This window comes from Rousettus aegyptiacus, unplaced genomic scaffold (assembly GCF_014176215.1).
Source record: "Rousettus aegyptiacus isolate mRouAeg1 unplaced genomic scaffold, mRouAeg1.p scaffold_m13_p_4, whole genome shotgun sequence".
NCBI classification, from domain to species: Eukaryota; Metazoa; Chordata; class Mammalia; order Chiroptera; family Pteropodidae; genus Rousettus; species Rousettus aegyptiacus.
In genome coordinates this window covers 118,282,704-118,308,513 of record NW_023416307.1, presented here as the reverse complement: position 1 = coordinate 118,308,513, position 25,810 = coordinate 118,282,704, and the positions used below count along the sequence as shown (strand labels likewise).

Sequence of the window (25,810 nt, the reverse complement as noted above, 5' to 3'; positions counted from 1 at the left end):
TGATATTATACAAATTCTGTTTATCCGTCTGAAATGGGGAAACACTGCACACTTAATTTTATTTTTAAGACAAAACGTAACAACCTTGATGGTGCTGATGCTGTTGGTAGAAGTGGTCATAATAGCTTATGTGTATAGCAAGTTACCCATGTGCCAGACGCAGTTGTAAGCCCTTCGCGTTGGTTTTCTCTCTGGCATTGAAATGACTTTTCTAGTCTTTGCACGTGTATTACCTGGGTCAAGTTTGCTGACAGCAGCAAGAGGTTGGCAGATGCCAAAGGTATAATCAGATGTGGATTTTATTAATCACATTAGAAAATTAATCACAATTAGTTGAACAGCGGGTCCTTTAAATACATTTTAGGTTTTAGGGGTCTAGCCCTGAGTGCTAATGACTAATGTTACTCCCTGCAAATGGATATTCTTTTGTATTTCTAATACTAAAGAGTTGATCAATGAGGGTAGTCCTAATATTGAGTTTTGGCAACCCCAAATCTTAATCTTGCCATGAGCTACATGGCCACTGTATTTGTTTGCAAATATAGCGAAATGCTTTATAATAGTTATCCTTATTCACCTACGTCCTTTAATTAAATTTTACAGAGATATTTATCTTTTCACTAAATTGTTCCCAGACTGCAATTTATTGAAGTTCGTATTCATTTTTTTTTCTCTTTCCTCTGTACTTTTGCTCTTTTTGATAATTTGCTGAGTAAATGTCTGAAGATTGTCAGGTTTCAACTTCAATTATGTGAAAACAAAATGTGCTTTGTGGTAGTGACTTTTCTACGAGAGAATTTAGACCTCTGAGTTATTATGCATTTCGGATGTGGCTTTAGTTGTGAGCTAAAGCTTGTTCCATTAACAAGTTTGGTCTCCATTGTTTCCTAACTTCAGATTTTATGAAATAAGCTGTAACTAAAAGAGGGTAAACAACTAAAAATATTTATTGCAGAAAATAAAAAAGTTAACCAAAGTATTTTATTGGTACATTCTTGGACAATATCACAGAATTGAAAGAATGGAAAGGAGGGATTTTTCAGCAAGGGTGTTTTTCCACTAAATTGGCACATAAGCAGCAAGATTAACGAAAGTACTTATTACAAACAGTAAAAAACATACATGCTTTTTTTTAAAGTCCTTATCACACCGGTCAATCATAGAGGGGCATGAACAAAACCTCAAGACGTGAAAAATCCATATTCTTTTCTCCAAATAGCTTAATCATTATTAAAATTATTGCAAAATATCCATATACCCTATTTAAAATAACAAAAGAGAACACAAATACAAATATTGAACATATTAGTAACATATACTGTAAAATACATTACTGGCATGCATTCCAAAGATCAAGACCTCTATTCATTTCAACCAATACCTTCCTTTCATGTGACCTATCACATACCAACAATAAATAGGTGGGGCCTACTTTATCAGCACAGTTATTGGTCTTTAAGTATCATTTTTGTCTTAAAAAAAATAACATGATTTGCAGTGGTAGTATAATCATAATTATATAGTCATGTACACATGTTTTAAATTTATTTTTCAGTCTGCCGAGATCTTTTTTAAAATTTTAATTGTTTTAAAAATTTCCCCAATATTCGCCATCTGAGAGAATAGGGATCTATGAAAAGAGGGCATTCGGAAAAAAACAGTGAGCCGAGGTACAACATCGGATGGCAAAGTGCAAAAGTCCTCACAAACTGTACAGAAAATTTCAAAACCTTGCAACCTGGAAGTACATACGTAGAAAGACAGGTCAGCCCCAAAACAGTCCCTGTGGCTCTCAGTGGTTCATCCTAGAGAGCTTGGGTGGGACTTGAGTCTCAACACTCCCTTTGGTAGGGAAGGTCCAAAATTGCAGCCAAGTTGGCAGTGCTGATGCCAGTGACTTATTAAGCCAAGATAAAGTAAGAATATTTCATAAAGCAGCTGTGTAGGACACTTGGATCCTCTAACATTGGTTTCCTGGCTGGGGATGCTCCTCCAGTGATGGGCGGCGGGCAGGACCAAAAGAGTCCTATGCCAGGTTGGGTGACGAAATAACTGAGGGTCTTCCTCCTCCATGGTTCCATGGAATGGAACGGGTTAGATAACCAGGTTGTTATAACTGACATACTTCTTTTTTGCAGCAGGGCCTGAAACAAAAATGTGAAAGAGTCAGTTGTGGCAATGACCCTATTTGCAAAGGTAGAAGCAGAATTAGGTCTGTGATAAAGTTGAGTAAAAAGTCAAGATGGGGCAGTGTACCGTTGTGGAATGTGCAAATCACTTTGGATTCCTATGACTATTTTCAAAGATGTAGTCCACTAAAATCTTCAGTGTCCAGCAATTCTCAAATCATCGGGGTTCTCTGTTTTGAGATCCTCCCACTTTATGGTTTGTAATATTAGTAAATTTATCAGCGGCTATCATACTTTCTATTTAGCCAACCTTAAGCTTAAAGGGCCCGCTCATGTTGCCGTGTGTTTTGTTGTTTGATCTCCTCCCAGACCTTTTCACGTTAAACGGCCTTTGCTTCAGAAAGGTCTGGCCTGCATCACTGGAATTTACTGAGGTTGACTACAGATTAGGCCAACCAGAGTGCCTTCTCCAGTTCTGATTCACATGATCAAATTACTATAGATTGACTTTTGTAGTGTTACCATCAGTAAGTTGTAAGGGTAATTTGCAGAACTATTTTCATCAAGGTTCAAAGCTACTTAAATCTTCCAGTTATCTCAACACACACAGCCTACATTTATTTTCCTTAAATGTAGAATACATTATTTTTCTGTTTGTTACAGTGATTTCAGGACTCACCTTTAACTCACTCATTCAATCGTTCATTTGGTAGATATGTGTCGATTGCCTACCATCTGCCAGACACAGGCTAGACATGGATATGCAGCTGATGAGCAAAACAGGCCCTTTCCTGTCCTTGTGCTGAAGACAGAGCTACCAAGATCCAAAGGTATGACTCTACTCTATGTTCTAGTTCTTAATACCAGGCAATACAATTGATGTGATGCGAAATGTTCTTTATTCATTAAATCTTAGTAGTTTTTCATCAGCTTCTATTGGACACAAAGTAACTGTCATGTAGCATTTATAGATGGCTTATTTTACTTACTGTTCTTCGATTCTAAGTAGTACTATTCATTTAATACAAATAGCAAAAATTCTTTCAGAACTCTCAAGTGGGGATTTAGGTGTGAATTTCGAGGCACAGAGAAGCTATAATACCAAGAGACGGTTGTATCTGAACTTTGAGTAATGCAGCCAGTATGTTGCAGATGCATATATGCAATGTACATTGTCCAAAAAGACATCTTATTTTCTGGATTAAAAATGTGGTTACTCCTTCCAGAAAATTCTGAGTTGAACAGTCATTTCTCTAATATATCATATTGCATTTATTATCTAAAATTAGATAAAAATGGAATTATACATGAAGTTCAGGGTCTAAATGAAAATGTCATGAGATTGGTTATGATGCATCCTCATTCAATAAATGTGTGAATTCAATAATCCCCATGTCTATGAGAAAGCTCCCTTTGTTATTATGGCCTTCATTGTCTTCAACAATGTGCTTGGTTTGAGTATAAGGAGAAAAACTTTCTAAAGATTTTTTAACTCAGAAAACTATTTATAGTATCATAGCTAGAAAACCCCAGCTGACAGTTACGAGAAATAGTCACAGTTTGCCTTGTCAAATGCCAACATATTAATTATCTTTAGGACAAAGGAGGAAATAACAAACAAACCCAGAAGCTCATACTGACCTAAATATCTGAGACCACCTCTATTGTGTGATTAATCAAGACTGTTTTCTATATAAGCATAACTGTCAGTGAAAAAAGCAAAATATATTTGAAATTCCTCAAACAGGTTACTTAAAAACACCAATTACTCAGGAAGAGTCTTTGCTAAAAAATAAGTTAGGAAAACATTGTCCTTACATTGTAAAGCTGAGCATTGGTTCACATTAAACTATAATCAAGATGAGATTATGTTTTAAAAAATTAGAAATGATAATAATGGAAATTCACCTATGCTTAGCATGGATTATTTTCTAGTGTTCTCAAGCAGCCTTGAGGTGAATGCTGTTATCTCCATTTTATGAAGGATGGGGCTAGGTTCATATACTCAAGTCTGATTTAGCTCTATCACTTACTCAAGGTATGGCCTAGATCAGTTCAATGACACTGAACTCCTCTGAGTCATTGTAAAAATGGGTAGAATAATTGTCACCATGTGGGCTGTCAAGGGTGTGAACATACGAAATATCCTAGTTTCTCATCTGGTAACATAACACAGTGATGTATTTTTAAATTACAAAATCCTGTACAAATGATTAGTCTCAGTACATGTTTTCTTTGCAGAACAGCTTAGGAGTGTTGCAGCTAAATGATGATGGAATTGTGTAGGTCCTTTATTGGCTATTTATGCACTTTGCAGAGCAATGTCCAAAGCATTATCATGTTTATTTTTAAACCATTCTAGCCTTATGAGTAAATAAAGTAAGTGCCTATGGTGTCCAAAAAACTCCATTTATTGAATAGCAATGTAGTTTTTGGTCTAGGGAAGAAAATTGCTTAGCTCAAAACAGTTGTGAAGTAAAACACTTGCTAAGAAAATATTTTTATTTTAAAATAGCTGAAATTTTTTTCTTATAAAGTTAAAAGTTTTAAGAACTAGAGGAATATATGGCCCAGTTCCTATTGAATATTTAAAAGTCATCTACATCAGTTAGTTCTCAAAGCGAGGTATCTTAGACATTTGTTGTTTACAATGAGGTTGTTGTGTTGATTTAATAACCAGTTAATATATTGTTTTCATGTAAAAATAGCAAAATTTCTGTAACCTTTTTATTGATGGACCCTACTTTCCAGTTGTTTTCAATAACAAAATGGAGTAAATAGTATCTGAAAAACACTATTTATAATGTTAAATGAAAAAACTATAGACTAGACAAAATTATTTGCAATATGTTTAACTGATAAAGTATTGATATTCCAAATATTTTTAACTTATACAAATTAATAAAAGGCAATCTAATTTTTTAATGGATTAAAGATATAAAATGGCAATTTATAGGTGAGGAAAAACAAACAAACACACAAATTAAAAACACTCGACCTCATTGGTTAAAGAAATAAAAATTAAAGCAGGATGGTATTCCATGCCCAGACTGTTACAAAACAAAAATGTACTGATATTAAGTATTGGTGAGGGTGTGAAGAAGTGGAAATTCTTTGGCTGCACTTGTAGGAATGTAAGTTGGTACAGTTACATGGAAAAAGAATTTGGAAATATTTAGAAAAGCTGAAGATATGCATATTGTTAATTCAGAAACTTTATTTCTAGATATATATTACACGTGCACATGTGTAAGACTTTTTATACCCTTTTACATAAGTTTTTCCCTTTACGGGCTAAACATATAAGATAAACGAGTGACGTGGGCTTAGTGTAAGATGTTAAGAAACAGTATGCGCCATGATAAATTAGGAAACACTTGCCCCATCTAAACAGTATAATCACTAGAGGGTGATACTTCAATTTAATCAGATATTCCTTTTTTTTTTTTTAAGGAAAAAACTAGACTTCCACATTTTTTATATAAAATTTCATTATTTGGAAATTTTATTTCAAAATGTATTTTTATTTATTGAGCACATATTATGTGCTGAGCTCTATTTTAGGCATTAGGAATACCTGTTTTATGTGGAAGATTCAATAGCATATTAAAATACTTAGCAAATCAAAGGAAAGAGGCCAGAGAATCTCTAGGCTGTCAGTTTGTAACTGTGATAATATCTGCATTAGTTCCCCAAATTATTTGATTATATAGCTCTGCCTTTTTGATAGATCTCTTTGTACTATGTAAGAACATAGCTTTTGAGATGTATTTTATTATTTTTTAAATCTTGATCCTCCCTATTCAGTCATTTGTGAAGCTAAACAAACTTTGGAGTACTGGTTTATTGGGTGATGAAACTTTGTTCTAGTTGGTTCTTTCTGAACACATTCTAAGCAGTCTCTGTGCTGCCCTTTCCCCCGACTACTGCTTCCCCATCAACTAAAATTCAGAGTTGTTAAAGTTATAAATATTTGAGCTGGGAGAGATTCTTTTATGTTAGGGTTTGCTGTTACTAAAACAAAGGGAAATACTTTGTGTAATTACTTCCATGGTCAATGACCATTTTCCTGCTTGTTGGTTTCATTAGTAATTTGCTTTTAGCCAGTACTTAATGGCAGAAGAGAAGATGTGAATTTCAACTGTTAATTCTCATTCAGGATTTCAAAAAAGGCTAGTACATTTCCTGTATTTTTTTTAAAGGTAATTCATTTTGTAATGATTTCTCCTAAATCTCTTAAAAATTACCTAAGAGCAGCACATTACTCAGTTGAAAAGATAGAAAAGACCAAGAATGAAGAACATGATTACTAAAAAGAGTCATTCATAATTATACAAACACAACTCTAAACTAAAAAAAAAAGAGAGACTTTTATACATCTCCTCAGTCCCATCCTCAACTCTGCTACCACAATCTACCAAGAGAATGATAGATTATTTGTTCTTTTATTAGTTAACTGGACAAAAACCTGGCAGAGGTAAAAATGCAATCAATCAGGTAAATAACTTGGAATTCCAAATCACCATTCTAATCCATTTGCAAAAACTCCAAAATCTGAATTTCTGTCCATCTATACAGCCATCCACCTAACAAAATATTATTTAACATCTATTAAATTCTAGTTATTCTAATGCATGCTAACTGTGCAAAACAGGTTTGGAAGTCTATAAGTCATTTGTTTACTTCTCATTCATTGTATATTCAGATTATATTGAACATTTATAGAAGGCTGCCATGTGCCATCTACAAGGGCTTAACATTTTTTATTCTTCCCTACTTACCATGATAAAGAAAAGTCATGAAATCACATTGTGAGGAAACCCCAAAGTAAACTGGCACCCTTCACCAATGTTGAGTGAGGGAGGCTCTTCGATGGATGGGGGGACCTCAAAGCTGTGTGAACTAGTTAGTAGTAGTATTTGCAGACAAGAGTAATGTAGTTTGAGAGAATAGAGAAGCAGCAGCCTAGAACACCTTAGGAAAAAAATGTGCTAAGTGCTTGCCCCATTTTTACCAGGGATAGAGAAACAAGTCAGATATATCCCTGTTAATTTGGAACTTGTGTTATAGTGGGGGAAGTGATTACAGCACCTGTGATACATGCTTAAAGACATTTTGCAAGGGCTAATTAACTTTGTCTTGATTGGCAGTGTACTATACAAAGTCTGGGAAGGCTTTGCAATTATGTAGGCATTTGATCTGGATGATGAAGAGTGAGAGAATGTAGGAAAGAGGCTGGGGGATGTAACTTACTGTGTTTCCAACCAGGTGTATGGGAGTGGAGTCAGAGAGCTCTGGGACTCAGGCCGGCAGGGTGGGAGGGGCCAGGTAATCACTTCAGTGAATACGTGTGCTGTTCTACTAAATTTAAGGTACTGGAAGCAGTGATGGACAAGACACAATTCCTATGGTTATTTGGCTTCTGAATAGAGGTGTCTGTAAAAGGCTTTAAATGATACTTTAGGGTCCTCAACTATCAGGTGACAGGTTTTTGTAAACTGTAACTTGAAGTGAAATTTTGTATAAGGAAATCAATTTTACCTGAGGCTAATTGATAAAAATAAGTTCTTAAGCATTTTTCTGGTCACAAAAACATTACCAAACTTCCAAATAAAGACCCAAAACACTTCTAATATTAAACATTGAAATAAATGTGAGCTATACATTTTAAAAGATGAGTAAAAATAAGTAAGATAACGATTGTCCAATGCGCTTATTTCAGTTCAGGGTCCCAGGTGGCAGGATGCTCTCCCAGAAGCTCAGGGCGCTAGGCGGGGCTCCACTCTGAACATTACCGCATTCCCGCAGACTAGGACAATTCAAATAAGCCGGTTCACCTTGCGCACACACCTTTAGGATGTGGGAGGAAACTCACGCAGACATGGGGAAAACTTGCAAACTCCATGCAGACAGTGGCCTTGGCTGTAACTTTTTCCTCATTAACATTATAATGAAATGATTTTGAACAAAACAATGTTATTTGGGAACCTGCTGTATCTGAGATGCCATGGGTGGTGGGGGTGCAATCAATGATTTTGAAGCAGAATCGTCAACACTTGCTGTTCTCTCCCTGCAATGCTAGTGACCTTTTCTCCTTAACTGGTTGTCTTCTATTCCTTGCTGGGTTGTAGTTTCTCAAAGCCGCTTGTTCCAGGAGCCTTTCCTGACTCCCCTCCAGACAAGTTAGGTGTCTCCATCCACTCTCTCATGGCTGCTTCGCTTTTATTTGCCAAACTTAACACAACCAGGGAGAATCACTTATTTCTCAAGTGTATCTCCAATGTTAGCACTGTGTCAGGATGGAAGAGACCATTTTTTTCCCCCTAATGTCTAGGAAGTGTGTAATACAAGGACGTGCTTAATATTTATCCTTTTTTTTTTTTTTTCTTTACTGTAGAGAAGCTTCTGCTCTCTCAAGTCATCATCACCTCTCAGGATCTTAGGAGAAAAATAGAGCACACAAAAAAATACATAGCAACTTTGTCATCTTTTTTTGTGTGTGTTGTTGCTGATAATATATTATATACAAAGCTAGATATTGCTATCACTTCTCAGATTTCCTTTGTAACTTTTAAACTACAGCATTCTTTTTTTTCTCCTTTTTCACATCCACAGAAAGCCAAAGCTGCCTGGCTACAATTGACACAAAGATTTCAATTTTATAGTGAAAACAGTGAGAGTCCTAATGTTTCTTTTAAAAAAATCTAATTTGTACTTTAAGATGCAAAGCATCAAGTAAAGGTTTACAGGGTTTTTAGAAGATGTATTTGAAGCAAGCAGACCAAGTTCTATTTCGAAACATCTTTAAGCTTGGCCAAGTTAAAATCTGGGTGATTTGATTGAAGCTGTATATATTTGGTCTTGGAAAAAAATGTGCTGAATTACAGCATCAAAGATTTCTCCTTTTTCTTGTTAGGCACTTTACCTGGGCATTGAAAAGCTTTTGTATATCTTACAATTTTAATATTTTGCAGATGCGAGCATTCTGGAGTATATTATAGATGCAGTGCAATGAGGCATCCAAAATTGAAATGTGGATCAAAGTCTGTCTTAAGGATAATGTTACAAATAAGGCAATCACAATAAAATAGTAGGAGAGTAGTGCTTGCTGATCCTGGATACAAAGCTCTAGCTGAAATCCAGGACTTGCTGTTATCTTGGCCGAGAAGATCCATAGTCCATTCAGTCATTTTTTATTCATTTATTGAACTAGTACTAACAGTTCATAGTATGTTAGTAGCTTTGTTAAAAACTAGTGGCACAAAAGTAGGGAAAATATTCTATCCCTGAACAACTCCTAGTTCAGTGTGCTCAATACATTTAATGAGCACCTACTGTGTATCAGACACTGTGATAGGCAGGGAGGATGTAGTAATATTATAATAAAATATGGTTCCTGATTTTATGGAGCTTACATTCTTCTGAGAAGAAACAGATCATAAAAAAGAGAATTAAATTCATTCAATTCTTGTTATCCCTTGTTATATTCTATAAAGTTGCCACACACACTGAATTAGAGAATACTAAACAATTATTCCCAGGAGAAATACAGGGTTAGGTTCCTGTGAGCCTCTGGTCACAACATTTTCATCAACCAATCAATATATATTACCTCGTTTTATGTGTGTTTCTGTTTAAAGACATTATTTAATATAGATTTTTGATTCATTACCATTGAACTTAGAGCAACAGTACTAATTGACGTCTAAATGAAGATTATCTAACACATGGACTTTTTTCTGTACTATGCTTGGGGGCCATTTTAAACAGCAAAATAATCGACAAAAAGCACAAAAATGCAAAACACAGGAATTAAAAAGACTACAAAAAGTACACTTGTTTTCATATAAAAGCTAAAACAAGACGGCAGAGTGATACTTTGTTTGCCCTCAGCTTGGAATGTGTGTGTATTTTTCTGCTCTGCGTATCTCCACACATGAATGCAAAGCCACAAGTATTCATTTTAGAGTTATAAATCAATTTTAGCAAGTAGGTAAGTTCGTAAATACAGATTCTGTGAAAAACAAGCTAAGCGATGATGCCGGCAATCCCTAGCACCCTTAGGTGGAAGTCACTGCCCTAGGTAAAGTGGTAAATAAGGTTTCAGAGTATGACATCTGAGCAGAGACTTAAAGGAGATGAGAGAGAAACTACACAAATATTTGATCATAGATCAAACAGAAGGTCCAATTCCTGAGGCTGGCAGCTGAAAGGCCAGAATGGCTGGAACAAAGAATGAGCAGAAATGGTAGTATGCATGAAGCATTCCGATATGGCCAGAAATGCCATCAGAACTTGTGCACAAAGGAAGAGGTGAAAATTATTGCCTGATGAACTCAGGAAAGTTTTCAAAGAAAAGGGAGTGTTGAACTATGACTTGAGCATTCAATTACAGATATTTTCCAGGCAGGCCTAGGTATTGGGGGCATAGGCATTGAAGAACATTCCAGTTGGAGGACACCACATTGGTATAGCCACATTCTGTGAGAAAGCTTAGGATTAGGAGAGAAAAGCAAAAAATTTGAAGAGTTTGGTGAATATAGGGTTAATGCTGAGAAGAAAGAATGCTGGCAGAAGAGATTGCTAGGGAGATTAACTTCAGATTGCCAACGATATTTTACGATACTTATAGCATTCTGTATATTAGAGTGAATTGTGAGAAGTTCATCAATATTTGAAAAGGGTGAGTGTCTTAGTGGTAATCTGGAGGATGGTTCAGAAATGAGGTAGAGATAGAGGATAATAATTACAGAAAAGCAGATCAGCTCGGAGCTGATGGAATAATTAGGAATATCTCTTAGGACCACAACTGCTGTCACCAACAGCATGTTCTCCTGGGAATGAGGTAGAGGGAAACTCTCATTTTGTGCATTTTGGCCTATACGCTTCTGAGAATCGATTCCTAAAGAGGCCTCCATGAGTGACTCTCTTAGACAATCTACTCCCCTCACTTTGCCTTCCGCCATTCTATTGTTAGCATGATCCAAAACTGAATAAGAACACTGTTATATATTCTGACCAATTATTAATTATAAGATGGCCATTTCTTCCAAATTTTTCACTGAAAAAAGGCGCTGGGAATTTTATCTAGTCCTTCATTTTCCCCCCCTCATTTGGCGTATCTACGTCATATTATAAGTGGCTTCTTAAAATGTTTCCTAAAGCAATCAAACGTTGAATGCACCACAGGAAGCCTATACAAGATTTTTTTCCCCCCTACACTAGTAAAAATAGTTTAAAAAATTAAGTATGTCTATTCATCTTTTTTATGACTGGCTTTAAAATGTGTAAATTATTGTGTGAAACTTCCAAGGGAGAAAGTGCTGGGTGAATTGCTGATGTCTTTTAAGAGCAGGAAGTGGATAGTGCCTGCCAGGTAATTGTCTGACTTGGTCTGTCACCCTTCTCTCAGTGTGCTTGGTCTTGTCCTCTGAGCAGCCTGCTTAATCCAGGGGGACTAGCCAGTTGGGAACACTAATGTACAGAGGTTTGGCTTCCCTCAAAGAAGTGTCATTGGCATGAGGTAGTATGCAGAAGTAATAATGTAAATAGTGTGCCTTGGGTCAGAAGAATAATCAGTTCCTGCTAAAGTTCCTGTCTCTTTTAACTCAAGTTCTTTGTGTGTATGCACACATGCATGTCTGTCTGTCTATCTCTCTGTCTGTCTTAGGAATTATTTATTCGAAGGAACACTGTTAGAGATTGATAAAATGCAGACATGGAATGGAGAAGTAGAGAAAGAATTCTGAGTCAGGCTCCAAAGCTCACACAAAGAGTTACTTCTCTGTAAAACCGGTGCTATGAGAACACACAGGAAAGGAAGAGAGTGTGGAGGCAGAGATACCCTCTGACTGTGGGTCACCCGAGTTATGGAATGCTCTTCCCTCAGATATTCCCAAAGGTGGAAATACCTTCTCCTTTTTTGAGTTTCAATTTAAATGTCACCTCTTGGAGAGGCCTTTCTTGACTCCATCTCTAAAATAGCACTCGCCATCTTCTAATGTCCCAACCCCATTGTGGCTTGCTTTCTTCACCTACCGCTATCACTCTCTGAGGTGTTTTATTTATATCTCAATTTATTTAGTGGTTTTCTCTCTAGAATGTAAACTCTGCACATCCTGTCTTCGTCACCATTGTATCCACAGGACATATAACAGTACTTAACATTACCATAAACAAACAAATACATAAATAAAATGGTGAAAGATGATAGGTCCTTGTCTGGGGATTAGTTGGAGCTAATGACAAGGCACCGACTCACTTCTCTGTCTGATATTCTTGAAAACTTCTACCTTTGACTACTTTCTGCCAGGAACTTTTCTTTTTCATTCTGAAATAGTGGATACAAAATGATAAAGAACCCCAGAGGTCTGCTTTAATCTGTTTCCTGGAATGTGAAATTCCATTGATGTTTATAGTTATTGGGCAATTCTTCTAGTTACTCAATCAGAGGAAACAGAAAAGTTATTCATAAAGTACACAGAATGATCAGGAGTAACCATACTATTAGCTGGGGAAAGGGCAGAGAAACATTGAATTCAGGTAAAAGGTAGATGGAACAGATCCCTAACCTTTCTGTGTCTGAGTAGAGACTATGACTTCTATTGGAGGAAATGGAATCGTACAGCAGAAATTGGTTATGGCCGGGGTCTATTATTAGCAAGCTCGGCTCTGCAACTAAGAGGTCCCTTAGCTAATCAGTACAACACAGCCTATGCTCAACTATATTCAGCTCCTAATGATTCCCTATTTTCCATCTTCAGTGTTCTCTATAAACAGTTTCTTTACTCTCCTTTTCTCAAATGTGTTGCCAGTCTGTTACTTTGAAGTGAGCTGAAAATACAGGTAGGATATGCTGGATTGATATTGGACTCTACTGCATATATTAGGCTCAAGAAGTTTAAGACTATTTAACATTTCGTAGGGATATCTTTCAAGTTTCTGATTGTAAATTGATGATTTACGGTCTTTCCTTAAATGTATTGTGTTTGCTCTGATGATAGCTAATGGACCTTTCCACACTGACCATTCCTCTTGGTACTCAGGGACAGAGCATTTGTGATGGGACTTGAGGCATTCTAATAGGAGACCAGAATCCTCATCATTAGACTTCATGGGGGGTCTTGTGGAAGGGAGCACTTAGCTGAATTAAAGGCATTGGGTCTGAAGAGACTGGAATGAGGAAGCAGAAGGATTACCATCTATAAAGAGAAATGAGACTGAAGGTATGAGCCCACAGACTGGATGTTAAATGATATTAGAGAATTCCTGTGAATTTAGATATGATAGTGATATGATAGTAGTACTATTGGAGAATGTCTGTACTTTGTGATAAGCTAAAAATTTTGGAGTAAAGCATCATAATGTCTGTAGTTAACTTTAAAATGGCCCAAGACAAAAACATATTAGTTGTAGCAAATATGGCAAAATGTTAACAGTTGTTAAATCTTGGCAGTGGATTTTACTACTTACTACTCTTTCTACTACTTTGAAAAGTTTCATGATTAAAAGTTTGAGACCCTTCATCTCCAAAGTTGCTTCACAACTTTGCTGGGACCCAGCCCTACTATTGTCTCATAATATTTGCTACTAAGAAGCAGTACCCTCTAGCCAATCTTGTGCCTTTGAGAAGAGATGAAAATAAATTGTGATAGTTCCCCTGGCTTGGTATGGAACTCTGATGATGCTAATTCAAGAGCGATCATCAAAACAGCCACCAGAGTAAAAGGCATAGCAGAAGGAAAAAATGGAGAGACAGAAACACAAGGATAGCCACCACTCAGTAGTATGACCTTGGGCAAGCTACTTTATCCTTCTGTGCTCAGTTTTCTCACCTGAAAAAAAAAAAAACAGACCTAATAATAGTACCACTCTCTAGAGCTGTTATGAGGATTAAAGGAATTAATGTATGTCAAGACACTTAGAACGGGGTTTGGTATAATTTTACCCAATATATTTTAGCTATTATTAGCTTCCTTTCTGGATGCATTTAGACTCACACACACATAACACCTGACTCATCGTGTATGCATATGCTTTTCCCTTGGAAGAAAGAGGTCTTTCTAAAGCAGAAGGTCAGGCTGCCTGTAAAACAAAACTGAATTAGTTGTTTGGGTTTTGGACATAGTTAGGGTGCCAACTTTCCTTGAGAACGCTCAAGGAGTTGTCAGAGCACCTAGTGCATTTCATGCACTCATTGAAAAGGAATCTGTCAAATCACTATGAACATGTTTCCACATCTATCCAGTCACATTGCCATCCATTAACTACTGTTTCATTTCTGCGAAAGTGTGATATTGAAATCTTGTGCTTTGAGAACTTGTATTAGTCAGCTGGAGCCAAAAGGGAAAGCAGGGGTTTTGCAGTTCTTATTATAGCAAAAATGACAGTTTCTTACTGTATAGAAAGACTTGTACACATAATCAATGGCTGCTGCTACTCCTACATACAATCCTTGTCATCTTTGTATAATATTGGAACTGGCGATCATTGATTCTAGGAGCTCTCATTGTAGCACTGTTATGTTATTTGCAAAATCAATTACTGTAGTTTGTAAATACGTATTTATTTATATATTTATCCATTTTGATTTAATAAGTCGGATATCTACTGATGAGTGCCACAGGAATGTCAGATTAGCTGAAATGAGTTACCCTCTATTGATTTACTACTCAACTTTGCAGTTAAGAATTGAGTTATGTACTGATAAGGGAGTGTAAAGATGGGGCAACTACCAAGCTGATTCTATCAAAAAGACTGCAATCAAAGCTATCCATGCATGTCTATGACATATGACTGTATACATCATATTACCCAGGTTGCTTACCAAACAGATTTAGCAGTGATCACTCAAAATTTCATGTTTTACAGGAAGCTTTTCTGTACCCTCAACACCCAAAACAATCTGCTGTATCCCCAAGGGTACTCTAACTTACACAATAAGACCAAAAATGGTGTGGAGTGAATCCTTATAGAAGTGGTCAACATGCTGAGATAATGGGATATTAAAACCTTTTTCTCTTAATAGTTCTCATTTCCTAGAAGCTAAGAAATGTATGGATTCTGGATGAGGCATCAAAGAGTTCAAATACTTATACTCTGAATGTAGTAGCATTAGTCGAAATATGCTAAAAACTCTGCTAAACACTTTATATTCACAAACCTTTTAAACCTTCCAGAAACCCCTATGAGGCAGGTACCAATATTATCCCTACTTTGTTGAAGGGCATCTCAGTCTTAGAGAGATTAAGGAACAAATGTTCCCACTTTTTCTAAACTATGGTTTCTGGTAAAGCAAGAGAGGACTATGAGAGGTGGAGATGACTTCAGGGGCCACAGAGATTTCTCATTCAACAAATGATTTTTTTTGAGTGTCAGGCAGGGCTAGACAGTAAGTTCCAAGAAATCAAGATATCTGTTGCTCACTTCTTACCTTCAGTAACTCTCGCCCCTTGATTTCTTCCTTTGAATTCCATAACTAATTCCCATGAATGTTCGGCTTGTTACAGGAGTGAGAGTATCCTTTAAAGTGTTTGGGAAGTTTCAGTGACTGAATTGGCAGGAGGCTGAAAAACATTACTATAGGCAGTGATATGCCCTGACAGAAAACCTGGCAGGTAGTATTGCATTGTTCAGCATTACCTTCCTTCGCCCCAAGGGAGCCAGTGCAGAGCGGATACTTTGAAAGGCTTGGAGGCGAGATCTGTAACAGACCAGGTGATCACAGGTCACCAGGCCACTCTTTAAACTCAGAGAAAGGGCTATCTATGGCTAAAAACAAACAAAAATCCCAAAGATTGACCGGTCTTTGCCTTTTTCAAAAGAAGAGGAAAATGACATCACCTAGTCACTCATGTGGTAGGTGATATGAAGCTATAGTTGAGAGGCCTCTCATGTCAGCCTTCTGAAGTTAAAATTCCAGCTTTGTTCAACAAGCTGTGATCTTGTGAGAGACCTCTAAGCCTTAGTTTCCTTCCCTTTAAATTGTTTACGAAATCAGGATGGTGATACTAGTGATGTTGGTCAGATTAAATGTGTCAATATGTATGTAACACGTTTAGTACAGTACTGGACACTTAAGGGGATATTTTTATCATCACTATCATCACCGCCACTGCTACCACCATCACTTTTATCTCATTCTCTGCTCCACCATGATAATGATTGTCATTGAAAGTCATCTATATAAAACAGTGAAATTCAGAAGAATGGTCATATCTAAAGTTGGTTTTGATAGGATGAGTTCCTTTTATAAGATGTCATTTGAACATGAGATTGATGTGACACTTGGAATTGTCAGTTTTGCTATTATGTACTGGAAAGTTTTAACTCTGAACTCAATCTTCAGTGCAATCTCTTAGGCCCCTGGGAGCTATCCAAGTCTGTGTTAAAGTGTGTAAGGAGACGACGTTTTCGCAAAGAAAACAGCATTGTCAGAAGGTAGATTTCTATATCATTTCAGAAAATAAGAGTAGGTCTTTAGATAATAAAGTTTGGCTGAAGAAATATTTAAATTTCTAGGAAATGTCTATTGTTTTTGGTGACAGCAACACAGAAAATTCTTAAATCAAGAGTATTCCGAAAATCTGGGTTGTTGGGTTGCAAAGGAGAATAACACTCCTTTTCTTGACAACTACTTCTAAACAGTTACTATTCCCCGAGAAAGTTCTTTCCCTAGATATGTCACCTCAAACTGTCATAACATTCACAACATTCCTGCTACAACTACCCATCTCACTGGGATCAAAGGATAAAACAGCAATCAGTCAATAAACATTTACCAAATCCCTAACATAAGGCGTCTTCCTTCCCAGGTTCTAGAGCTACAATGGGTGCACAATTATATAAGTTATCGCCCCAATCCTCTGAGAAGTGCTAACCTGATAAACGTAAACTACTTGACAGCATTTCAAGGTTGCCAACTTTAGTAAAACCATCACCAAAGATTCTGCTGCTGTAAAGGCAGTCATTTGTTATTGGTCAGTTCTGTGTGACTTTCCGCATGCGGTGTTGTTTCCTGGAACAGGTGTAGATGCCAAACTGTCAACCACCACCTCATGAGAAAGTCCAGACTGTTGGCTTGGCCAATGGTTCCTGCTTAAGTATCCTCCTTGGGTAGGCCTGGTCTTCTGCTTGGGTGGCTTTTGGCTTTTATCATATCCACTTTCATTTCCAACCTCGCTCTTGGTATGCCATTGCAGAGCTGACTCAATTTTCAGTCCCTGGTGTCTAAATGAATCATTCTCCCTCTTTCCTTCTCTCTCTCTCTCTCTCTCTCTCTTTTTTTTTTTTTTTTTTTTTTTTTTTTGACTATTTTACATTAATGTTATGATCTGAGGTCAAGATCTCCTCCTGAAGGCTTGGGATAATTCTTCTCTATTCTTTTTAGTGTTGTCTTGATCTGGGACTTTCCGTTTTATTACTCCTTCCCCCTTGCGATGATCAATCAGTTAGTTATTGAGGTTCTTTGTTTATTGTTAGAAAAATGTACAGAGAAGGAAGTATGAGATGAAGTTGGGCAAGACTCATGGGCTATTAGAAATTGGAAAATGAGTATAGTATTTGAAATGACTGATTAAAGAAGTTTACTTATTAATATTAATAGTTAAGATATACAGAGTGTTTCTTAACCAATAATATTAATTGTTGAGATTTATAGATATAGACAAATCACCGCATTATAGACAGATCACCTCATCCACCCACTGAAAAGGTACTTTCATTTTCCCCATTTTGCAGGTGGAAAAAGAGAGACACAGAGAGGTTAAACATAACTCCCAAGACCACACAGATGATAGGGCCAGGCCATTTGACCAGAGCCCATGTCTGAACCACTATAAACCTCTTCTTGTAATTGTTTTTGTTCATTCACTTTATTTTAGAAAATGGAAATGCTGTAAAGCAGGAGAGTGGAGAAAAATGAGTGAGCAGGGCTTGACAGCATGCACGGTGCTTTCTGCCGCCATGCGCTAGTGTTCCTCTGATGCCATATGAGCGAGAAACAATAAAATGTAGTAATGGGTTTTGAAATTTGGAGAGCAAAGTTCCATCTATAGTAAGCATCCTGGGTAGAATTTGTGGTCCTGAATGTTCTTCTCCTTCCTCTCTTCCTCCGGAAATAGAACCTCATTTCTGTCCAGTACTGAAGATTCTCCATTCCTGTTGCTGATATACCTGGAAGCTACAGGTTGTCAGAAGTCCAGAAACAAGACTGTATCAGTTTTCAATGGGACATGAATTTAATTTATCTCAGGTCCTTTTATTTGAATCCAGGTTACCATTTAGTTTGCTATAATTCCTATATTTGAACAATAGATCTATTACTTCTCTAAAGTCCAATTAAGACAGGTGATAGATTAAGATACCCATAATATGAGAATCCTTTGGCTGAAAGGCTGGACTCTTTTTGGTCTCTTAGGGGAGGAAAAAAAATAATGCACCAGCAGTTTCCAGGCCTTCTATAACTGCCTGTAGACTTTTCAAATCAACCTTACTTCATCTGCCCAAAACTGCAGTCAGTAAAATGGTTGTACTTTGCCTCTCTGCTGACAAAGAAGTTAGTCTAATTTTAATCCTTTTAAGATCAGTGTTGAAAGTATTTTATATATATTTTTAATGATTTCAAAGTGAAAACCCAAATCATTCTATCTATAATTCATCTATTTTTGGATGAGGAGGAAGAAAGGAGTCACCAATCACCCTATTGAGAAGAGGGATGAAAAAGAATGATTCATTATCAGGAAATTAAAACAATTGCAGGAAGATAGCCAGTGTTCTAGCCTTCTACACTTGCAGTCTTTTCCACAGTAGCACCAATGGTCAGAAAAATGAACCCGAGAACTTTCAGAACTTTTACCTGAGCAAAAATAATAATAATAATAAAATAATGCTTGGCATGCTTCACCAAGTAAACAGTAAACAGAGTGGAGTGATATATTTTTGAAAATAAGAATTTTAACTGTAAGGAATGAAACAAAGAGTGGAAAATATATAACCCCAAGTCAACTAGAAAATTCAATAAACCTCAGGTAACTGATTTCCCTTGTTTGCTACTTAATAATCAGAGTGTTGTTGGAATAAGTTTGAATGAATCCACTCACTTTTCAAGCAGCTTTTTTGCTGTCCTGTAATATCAAATATCAATTTCTATAAGACAGCCCACTATATAAGTACGATCATTCAACAGCATCATTCAATCCATGAAATTGGGATGTCCAAATGAACCACATTACGTATTTAAATTGGATTGAGATTATTTCATTCCATTCATGTGTCCTCCGTGGCACTGTGTGAATAAACTCAGGCAATCACTGCTCTGCCCCTATTTGCTTTTTTATAAAAACTTACAGATGCTTTCTACTCCTTAATATGTGTCTCAGGCTTTGAGATGTTGACATGTAAAGTACTAGACGTTGGTATCCCTTTTGCTGGAAATGGTATTAGATAATGGTCAATTTACAGACTACTTCATAGTCTGAAAGTATTATTTTCCCTGCAGGCAGAGTAAATGGAAATGAGAGCAATAAATGTATCCCAGAATGCGGGTAGTTATGGAATGAGTGTGGGGAGTTGAGCAGGCATATTATAATGGATTATAAGAAGGAGACAGCTTGTGTGCCAGTAGTGGGTTGCAAATGGGCAGGGGTATATCTATCACAGATGTCTCTGAACTAGGAAAACATCTTCCACAGCATGTTAGAAAGCTCTCTAATGGCCAACGCATCAGACCTTTGAACGAGACCTTGGATTTTCTCTTGCAACCAGAACACTTGATGGGTTTCTTGGAAGGGAAAGACTTGGTGGTGCAACAGGGAGGGTACTAGTCGGGAATCAGAGTGGGAGGAATGACTCTGGAGGGCAACTTGACTTAGAGGAGGGCTGCTAATTTCCTGCAATCTCCTTGGGGGGAGGAGGTGAAAGTGAGCAAGGAGAAAGGAGACACATGTCCACGATGCAGAGGGAGGTGAAGAAGAAATAGGAGACAAACAATTGATTTTTTAAAAATAAAAAGGTCGAATTTCTGACCTTTAAGTTGTATTTTCTCTCTGTGCAGAATATATATGAAGAAGTGTTAATAAATGAGACTCTGGAGCTAGACTATGGTAGTCTGAATTCCTGTTCTGTCACTGACTTGGTGATCTTAGGCAGGTGGTTAAACATTCTGTGCTTCGGTTTACTTAACTGAATAAGAGTAATAACAGTACTTACTCAATGAGTGGTTCTAAGGGTTATATAAATAAAGTACTTAGCAAACACTGGCACTTAGTAAGCATTTAATACGTACTTGCTATTATGTTGGTTCCTGGTAAGCATTCATTTGTTGTCTTCTGTCTCTTTCATTACTTTCTCATTGTCAGAGATACATATGGAGACAACGTACAGAAATAAATTATTTTAATTACTCGTTTAATAGGAATTGTGTGATGAATTCCTTTGTATGCTTTTTTTGGAGCCATAAGGAATTCCAGAGTTCAGGTTGGCTTCCTGAGGCACTATATCTTTTAGTTCTGGGCTGGTTTTCATTCGTATCCCTAACCTTTGGCATGTGTGTCGATTCACTTTGCAAGTCAAGCCACAATGTCATGTTGGCTCTTCTGCTTTGGGCAGCAGAGGAGCGCCTCAAGCACTCTTCCTACAGAAGGAGGTGCTTCTGAGGGCCGTGTTTCGTTAGAGCTACTTTGATTTTATTCAGATTCAACAGAAAATGTTTATTAAGCACTCAGTTATTGGATTTGACCTCTGTGAGTATCCCCAGGCTCCTCTCCATCCCATCTTCCCCCCTTCCCCCGTCTCTCAAGGAAGATCAGTGCTATTTGAGGGTGTTGCACAGACCCACAGACCTAAGGAGCAAAGTTTCCAAAGGTTATGAGAAAGGTCATCAGGCTCTAGTAGTGAGGCAGCTCTGATTTTCCTTCTTTCAAAAGAGGGGAGCTCAGAACCATTTTGCTCTCATTTTGATTTTTCTTTGTTTTTGTTATTGTTGTTGTTGTTGTTATGGTGGTTTTACATTTCTTACTGACCAAGGGCTGCTGTTGTAGGTGGACAACAGAGCCAGTTCTACCACAGGTCTTATAAGAAACCCCACAATCCTTTGTGCTTCCCTCTCCCAAGCTTTGACAAAAATAATATCTCATGTGTCTTAACTTCAGTTTTAACATATTGCTGGGTGATAAAGACTCAGCTAAGGGTAAATAGTCATGTTTCTCTGCTGTTCTGGTAAGCTATACAAATATATTACTCTTAGGGACCCTGCAGGGTGTCTAGATGATCATCATGTTGCCTTCATCTTCCTCACTAGTCATCACCCTGTTTTAATTCAGAGATAAAATAATTTACTCTTAAAAGACTGTATGGTCTGCCAGTGATCTTTAATCATTCTTGTTTAATAATGGTCAACTAAGTCATTTTGCCTACAGAGAAAATAGTATTTTCTTGTAACAGTCCTTTAAATTGACTAGCACACAATACCATCTTTGAGAACAAGTAATACTGACATTGAACATATGGTCTATCAGGATCTGAGAAGCTTAAGATGCCTCCATGGAAATGGATATTGACTATACTTAATGTGCTATAATCACTCAGCAGATATAGCTGCTAACTACTTTAGTAAATTATATAATGGCTCTCCATGAGGCTCTTACACCTAAGGAAGTATTTACTGCTACACAGAGCAGTTGGGTAATAACTACAACTTAAAGCTGAAGCAATTTATTTATATTTGGACTTAGACATTCCCTAAAAGATTTCTAAATGAAGGCTATGCAAGGATTTGTTAATTCCCTTAGGTGTAGGGGTTAATTGTATAACACCCTTCCCCAAAATGCACTGTTCTATTCAGCTTACAAGGAACACTTTTGAAGAAGCAATCTGCTTATAAACAATGTTTAAATTCGCTAACTTTTCCTTTTCAAAAACATTGTATAAATCAGTAATAAAAATACAGAATAGAAAATGCAGGATTGCCAACAAAACAAAAAACATATTCAATGCTTAAATATACAGTAATATTTGAGTAGTATGATTAATGATAAAGAGGTGCCTCAGTTAGCTATTGGGGTTTAAATACTGAATCTACGTGTCCTACTGATATAGTCATTTGGAAAATCAGAATAACACAGTTGGAGGGAAGCTATTTGACATCCACTTATTATAAACCAGTTTTATTAAAACCAATTTATTTTCTCAGTGGAGTGGAGCAAGGGACTAGTCATGTTAGAAATTCGACTACCTTTAATTTTTAGATGATTGTAAGAATGTTTAAAATTCTAATAGGGGGAGTTAAAGTAGCAGCTTGATCAATAGAAAATGTTCAGTCTCAATAGATCGGATGTGAAGCACTTTGACCTGTGAATAAACACCTCAAACTTGGCTCAGATATTGGTAGCTAGAGCTGTAAACTTCTCTGCTGGGCTATTCAGTGAGGAGCCCTATCAAACCAAAAGAAGCAGAAGGTGAGAGAGATGTGCCATTTCTCTCTGAAATCAAAAGGCATGTTTGTGGTCCTGAGAGAGCCTTGAATGCTATATTTTTGGCAAGGAGAAGCCTAGCTTCGGCCACTGCATTGGCTGGGAAAAGAAGCTACCAGCTTGGTGGCCGTTTCTTTGCCATTGGCCTGGGAGCAAGGTTGATTTAGCATTTCCACCTGCAAATGTTCATAGATGGGATCAAAGCCACACTCCAGAACAGAAGCTTCCTAATACTGTCATCCCTACTGGATGATATTAGCTGTGACTTGTAATGGTGTCTCTTTAGACTTAGGAGTAAACTGACTTAGTTTTAGGGTTTCAGGATCCAGCCAGTTCTTCAGAAGAGAAGATTCTGGACAGAGGGAATTATGCGTTGGCAGCCCTTGGCTGCCGCAACCAAGCTGCCAAGTAGATACATATACATGTAAGTCAGCATGAGGCAGCTTGGGAGAGCAGATAGGTGCCAAAGAGTTAATTTCAAACTATAATGTGCCCGCGAATCACCTGGAGATCTTGTTGGATTGTGGATTCTGACTCAGCTAATCAGGGATGGCACCTAAATTTATTATTTTCCAATGAGTCCCAGGTGCTGCTGCCGCCGCTGCCCCATGGAGCAAACATTGAATCCTGCAAAGTGTTAGGGACGTTTCTAGAAATTTACATCACGTCAAGTTCTGTTTATCATCTGGCCTTGATGGCACACACAATTAAAAGGAGAACTGGCACTTTTATGACTATTCAAGTCATAAAATGTTGAGATAACTAAAATAGATCCAGATTGAATGTTCTCTGGTTGGAGATACTGAAATGGTTGCCTCAATTTTCCATTATTTATTTTATACATATGTGTAAAGAGAGCCTGTGCAAATATTTTCTCCCCACGTCTAATTTGTTCACTAAAATGTTCAGAATAACAAAGCTTTCTGGATGGCACAGATTGGTAGAGTGTCTTGTTTTGCATTCTGGCTTCATTCAGTAGATAACCTTGGCAATACATGCTCATTGAAATGGGGTTCAGAAACACCTGTCTTTCAATTCTGCATCACAAGCACGACTGCAGAGGCTCCCTTTGTTTAATTTCTGGAAAAAAGATGTTGAAGATGGTTTTTAGAAATGCCCTTCTTTTAGTCCAGGTCAGTGTCTTTACTAAGTATGCTCTTCTCCCAGGTACCAGGCAATGGGTGGGGGCAGCTCAAGACAAATTCAAACCACTGCCAAGGAAAAAACATTCATGGCACAAGCTACCCACACAGCCCAGGGGCCAACTCCATTTTGATAGCTTTCTCATTTAACTTTTTAATAATTATTATGTACTTAACACAGGGGTCCCCAAACCTTGAGCCATGGATTGTTAGGAACAGGGCCACACAGCAGGAAGTGAGTGGCAAGAGAAGGAAGCTGCCTCTGTATTTGCAGCCACTCCCCAGGGCTAGCATCACTGCCTCAGCTCTATGTCTGATCATCAGGCATTAGATTAGGTTGGGGAGCACTTCCTTGACATGAGTTATTCTGAGAACTTTATTTGGCAATAATGCCTAAACTATTCCATGTGTCAGGTATTATTTTTCCTATTTTACATAAGAGAAACCTACAGTTTAGATCAGGTAACCTGTTCAAGGCCACAGTAGAAGTCAAAAGTAGAGCTGGAATTCACATTTGTACCTACTCCTGGGCTCTTAACTATTAGTAATCACTAGGTATTTCACAGGGGACATGTTATGAGTTGAATTATGCCTCCTCAAAAATTACATATTGAAGTCCTAACTTCTAATACCTGTGAATGTGACCTTATTGGAAATAGGATACTTGGGAAGGAGGGACAAAAAAGGGTGAGAGGGAGCAGGAGATGCAGAGGAAGAGGAGGAGAGAGAGACTGTGTTGTCCTAACAAAATAGCTCCGGGGGGGTCACTAATTTGGGGCTCTAGTACAATTAATCCAATAAATGTATCCCATACATAAATAAATGTATCAAGTCTAAACACTTCATAAGTACTATTTCATATAATACATATACACCCACATGCTACAAGAAAAATGTCATCCATTATTTTCATTTAATAGTTGTGAAAATTGAGGCTTAGGGAGTTTAACTTGCCCAAAACCACACAGGTAGTAAAAGGTGGAGCCCAGAGTACATCTGTCCGATGCTCCCATCTCCTGTCCCTAGTTTAGTGGGCAGAAAGGCTGGCGTCACTTGCAGAGAGTGAGGTTCTCCTGGAGAAACCTGTAAGTCGGAGGCAGAGGAGCTCTGGGTACAAACCACTCTCTTGGAGCTTGGTCATATGTCAGCATGACAGAATAGCTCATTTTAAAAAAGTCACTAACTGTCAAGGGCTTGAAGCATTCTCATCCTCCTGTTCAGTGACTAGTCATGTAGCTCAAGTAGGTGCAGAAAAAGCAAGAAGGATATGGACTTTTCTTGCTGTTTTAATAACCTATGGAAAATGTTAGAAAGACTTATCAGTTTATGCTTTTCACAAACATTCATTTAAATGACATTAATCTTTGAAAAGCGATGGGATTTTGTATTCATTAGTGAAGGCAATGATGCCCCTGATATGAAACACACAGGTTAAATCAAGATAACCCAGGGAAGGAGCTGTGGCCCAAAGTCAGTGGTCTATTCCTTGAATCGGCACACAGTTTCCTGAATGCCTTTTGTGTCTTTGAGGCATCTCGTCTTTGAAAAATCTTATTCTGAATTGAAAGTTAGAGGCGTTTCAGGTCACATCACACTCTTATACTCTTAGAGACTAGACTGTCATGTGCTCTGCTCTCACCTACAGTTCTGACCTCATTGCCTTCTACTTTCCTGCTCATTTATTACACCAGCCTTCTTACATTTCTGGTGCATGCCGAATTTTTACATACCCCAGGACTTTTGCACTTTCTAAGCACTTGATATATGCTTACTGCTTTGAATATCTTCTAGAGGTATTTGCATGGTTTATGCCTTTTCATCATTCAGTCTTATCTCATGTATTATCTCCTCAGGGACATCTTATCTAACATAGCAACACCTGGCCACACTCTATGCCCCAAATGAGATTTTCTGCAAATACATCTGTTATTTGCCTTTCTTTTCCACTAAAGCATAAGCTCTTCATGGGTAAGGATTTATCACGAATACCACTGTGTCTGACACTTAAGAACCACTCACAAAAGAGGTGTTTTGTGACTAAATGAAACTGGGCAACACAAAAAAGTGTGAG

At 37.4% G+C, this 25,810-nt stretch overlaps 1 protein-coding gene across 5 annotated transcripts in view; it reads right to left on the bottom strand.

Moving 5' to 3' along the window:
* Nucleotides 1-906: 906 nt before the first annotated feature.
* Nucleotides 907-25,810, bottom strand: part of GRM7 (glutamate metabotropic receptor 7) — a 761,960-nt gene continuing 737,056 nt past the window's right edge. For 3 of the 5 annotated variants that reach the window (XM_036218948.1, XM_036218952.1, XM_036218954.1), the window contains one exon: nt 907-2,144. Coding sequence is in view for 2 of the 5 variants with exons in the window: in XM_036218954.1 (XP_036074847.1) it covers nt 1,902-2,144 (243 nt within the window). In the remaining 3 variants the exon portion in view is untranslated. Of the gene's footprint in view, nt 2,145-15,415; nt 15,695-25,810 lie in introns of those variants that run through there. The other 2 variants (XR_004950366.1, XM_036218951.1) reach the window with 2 other exon arrangements.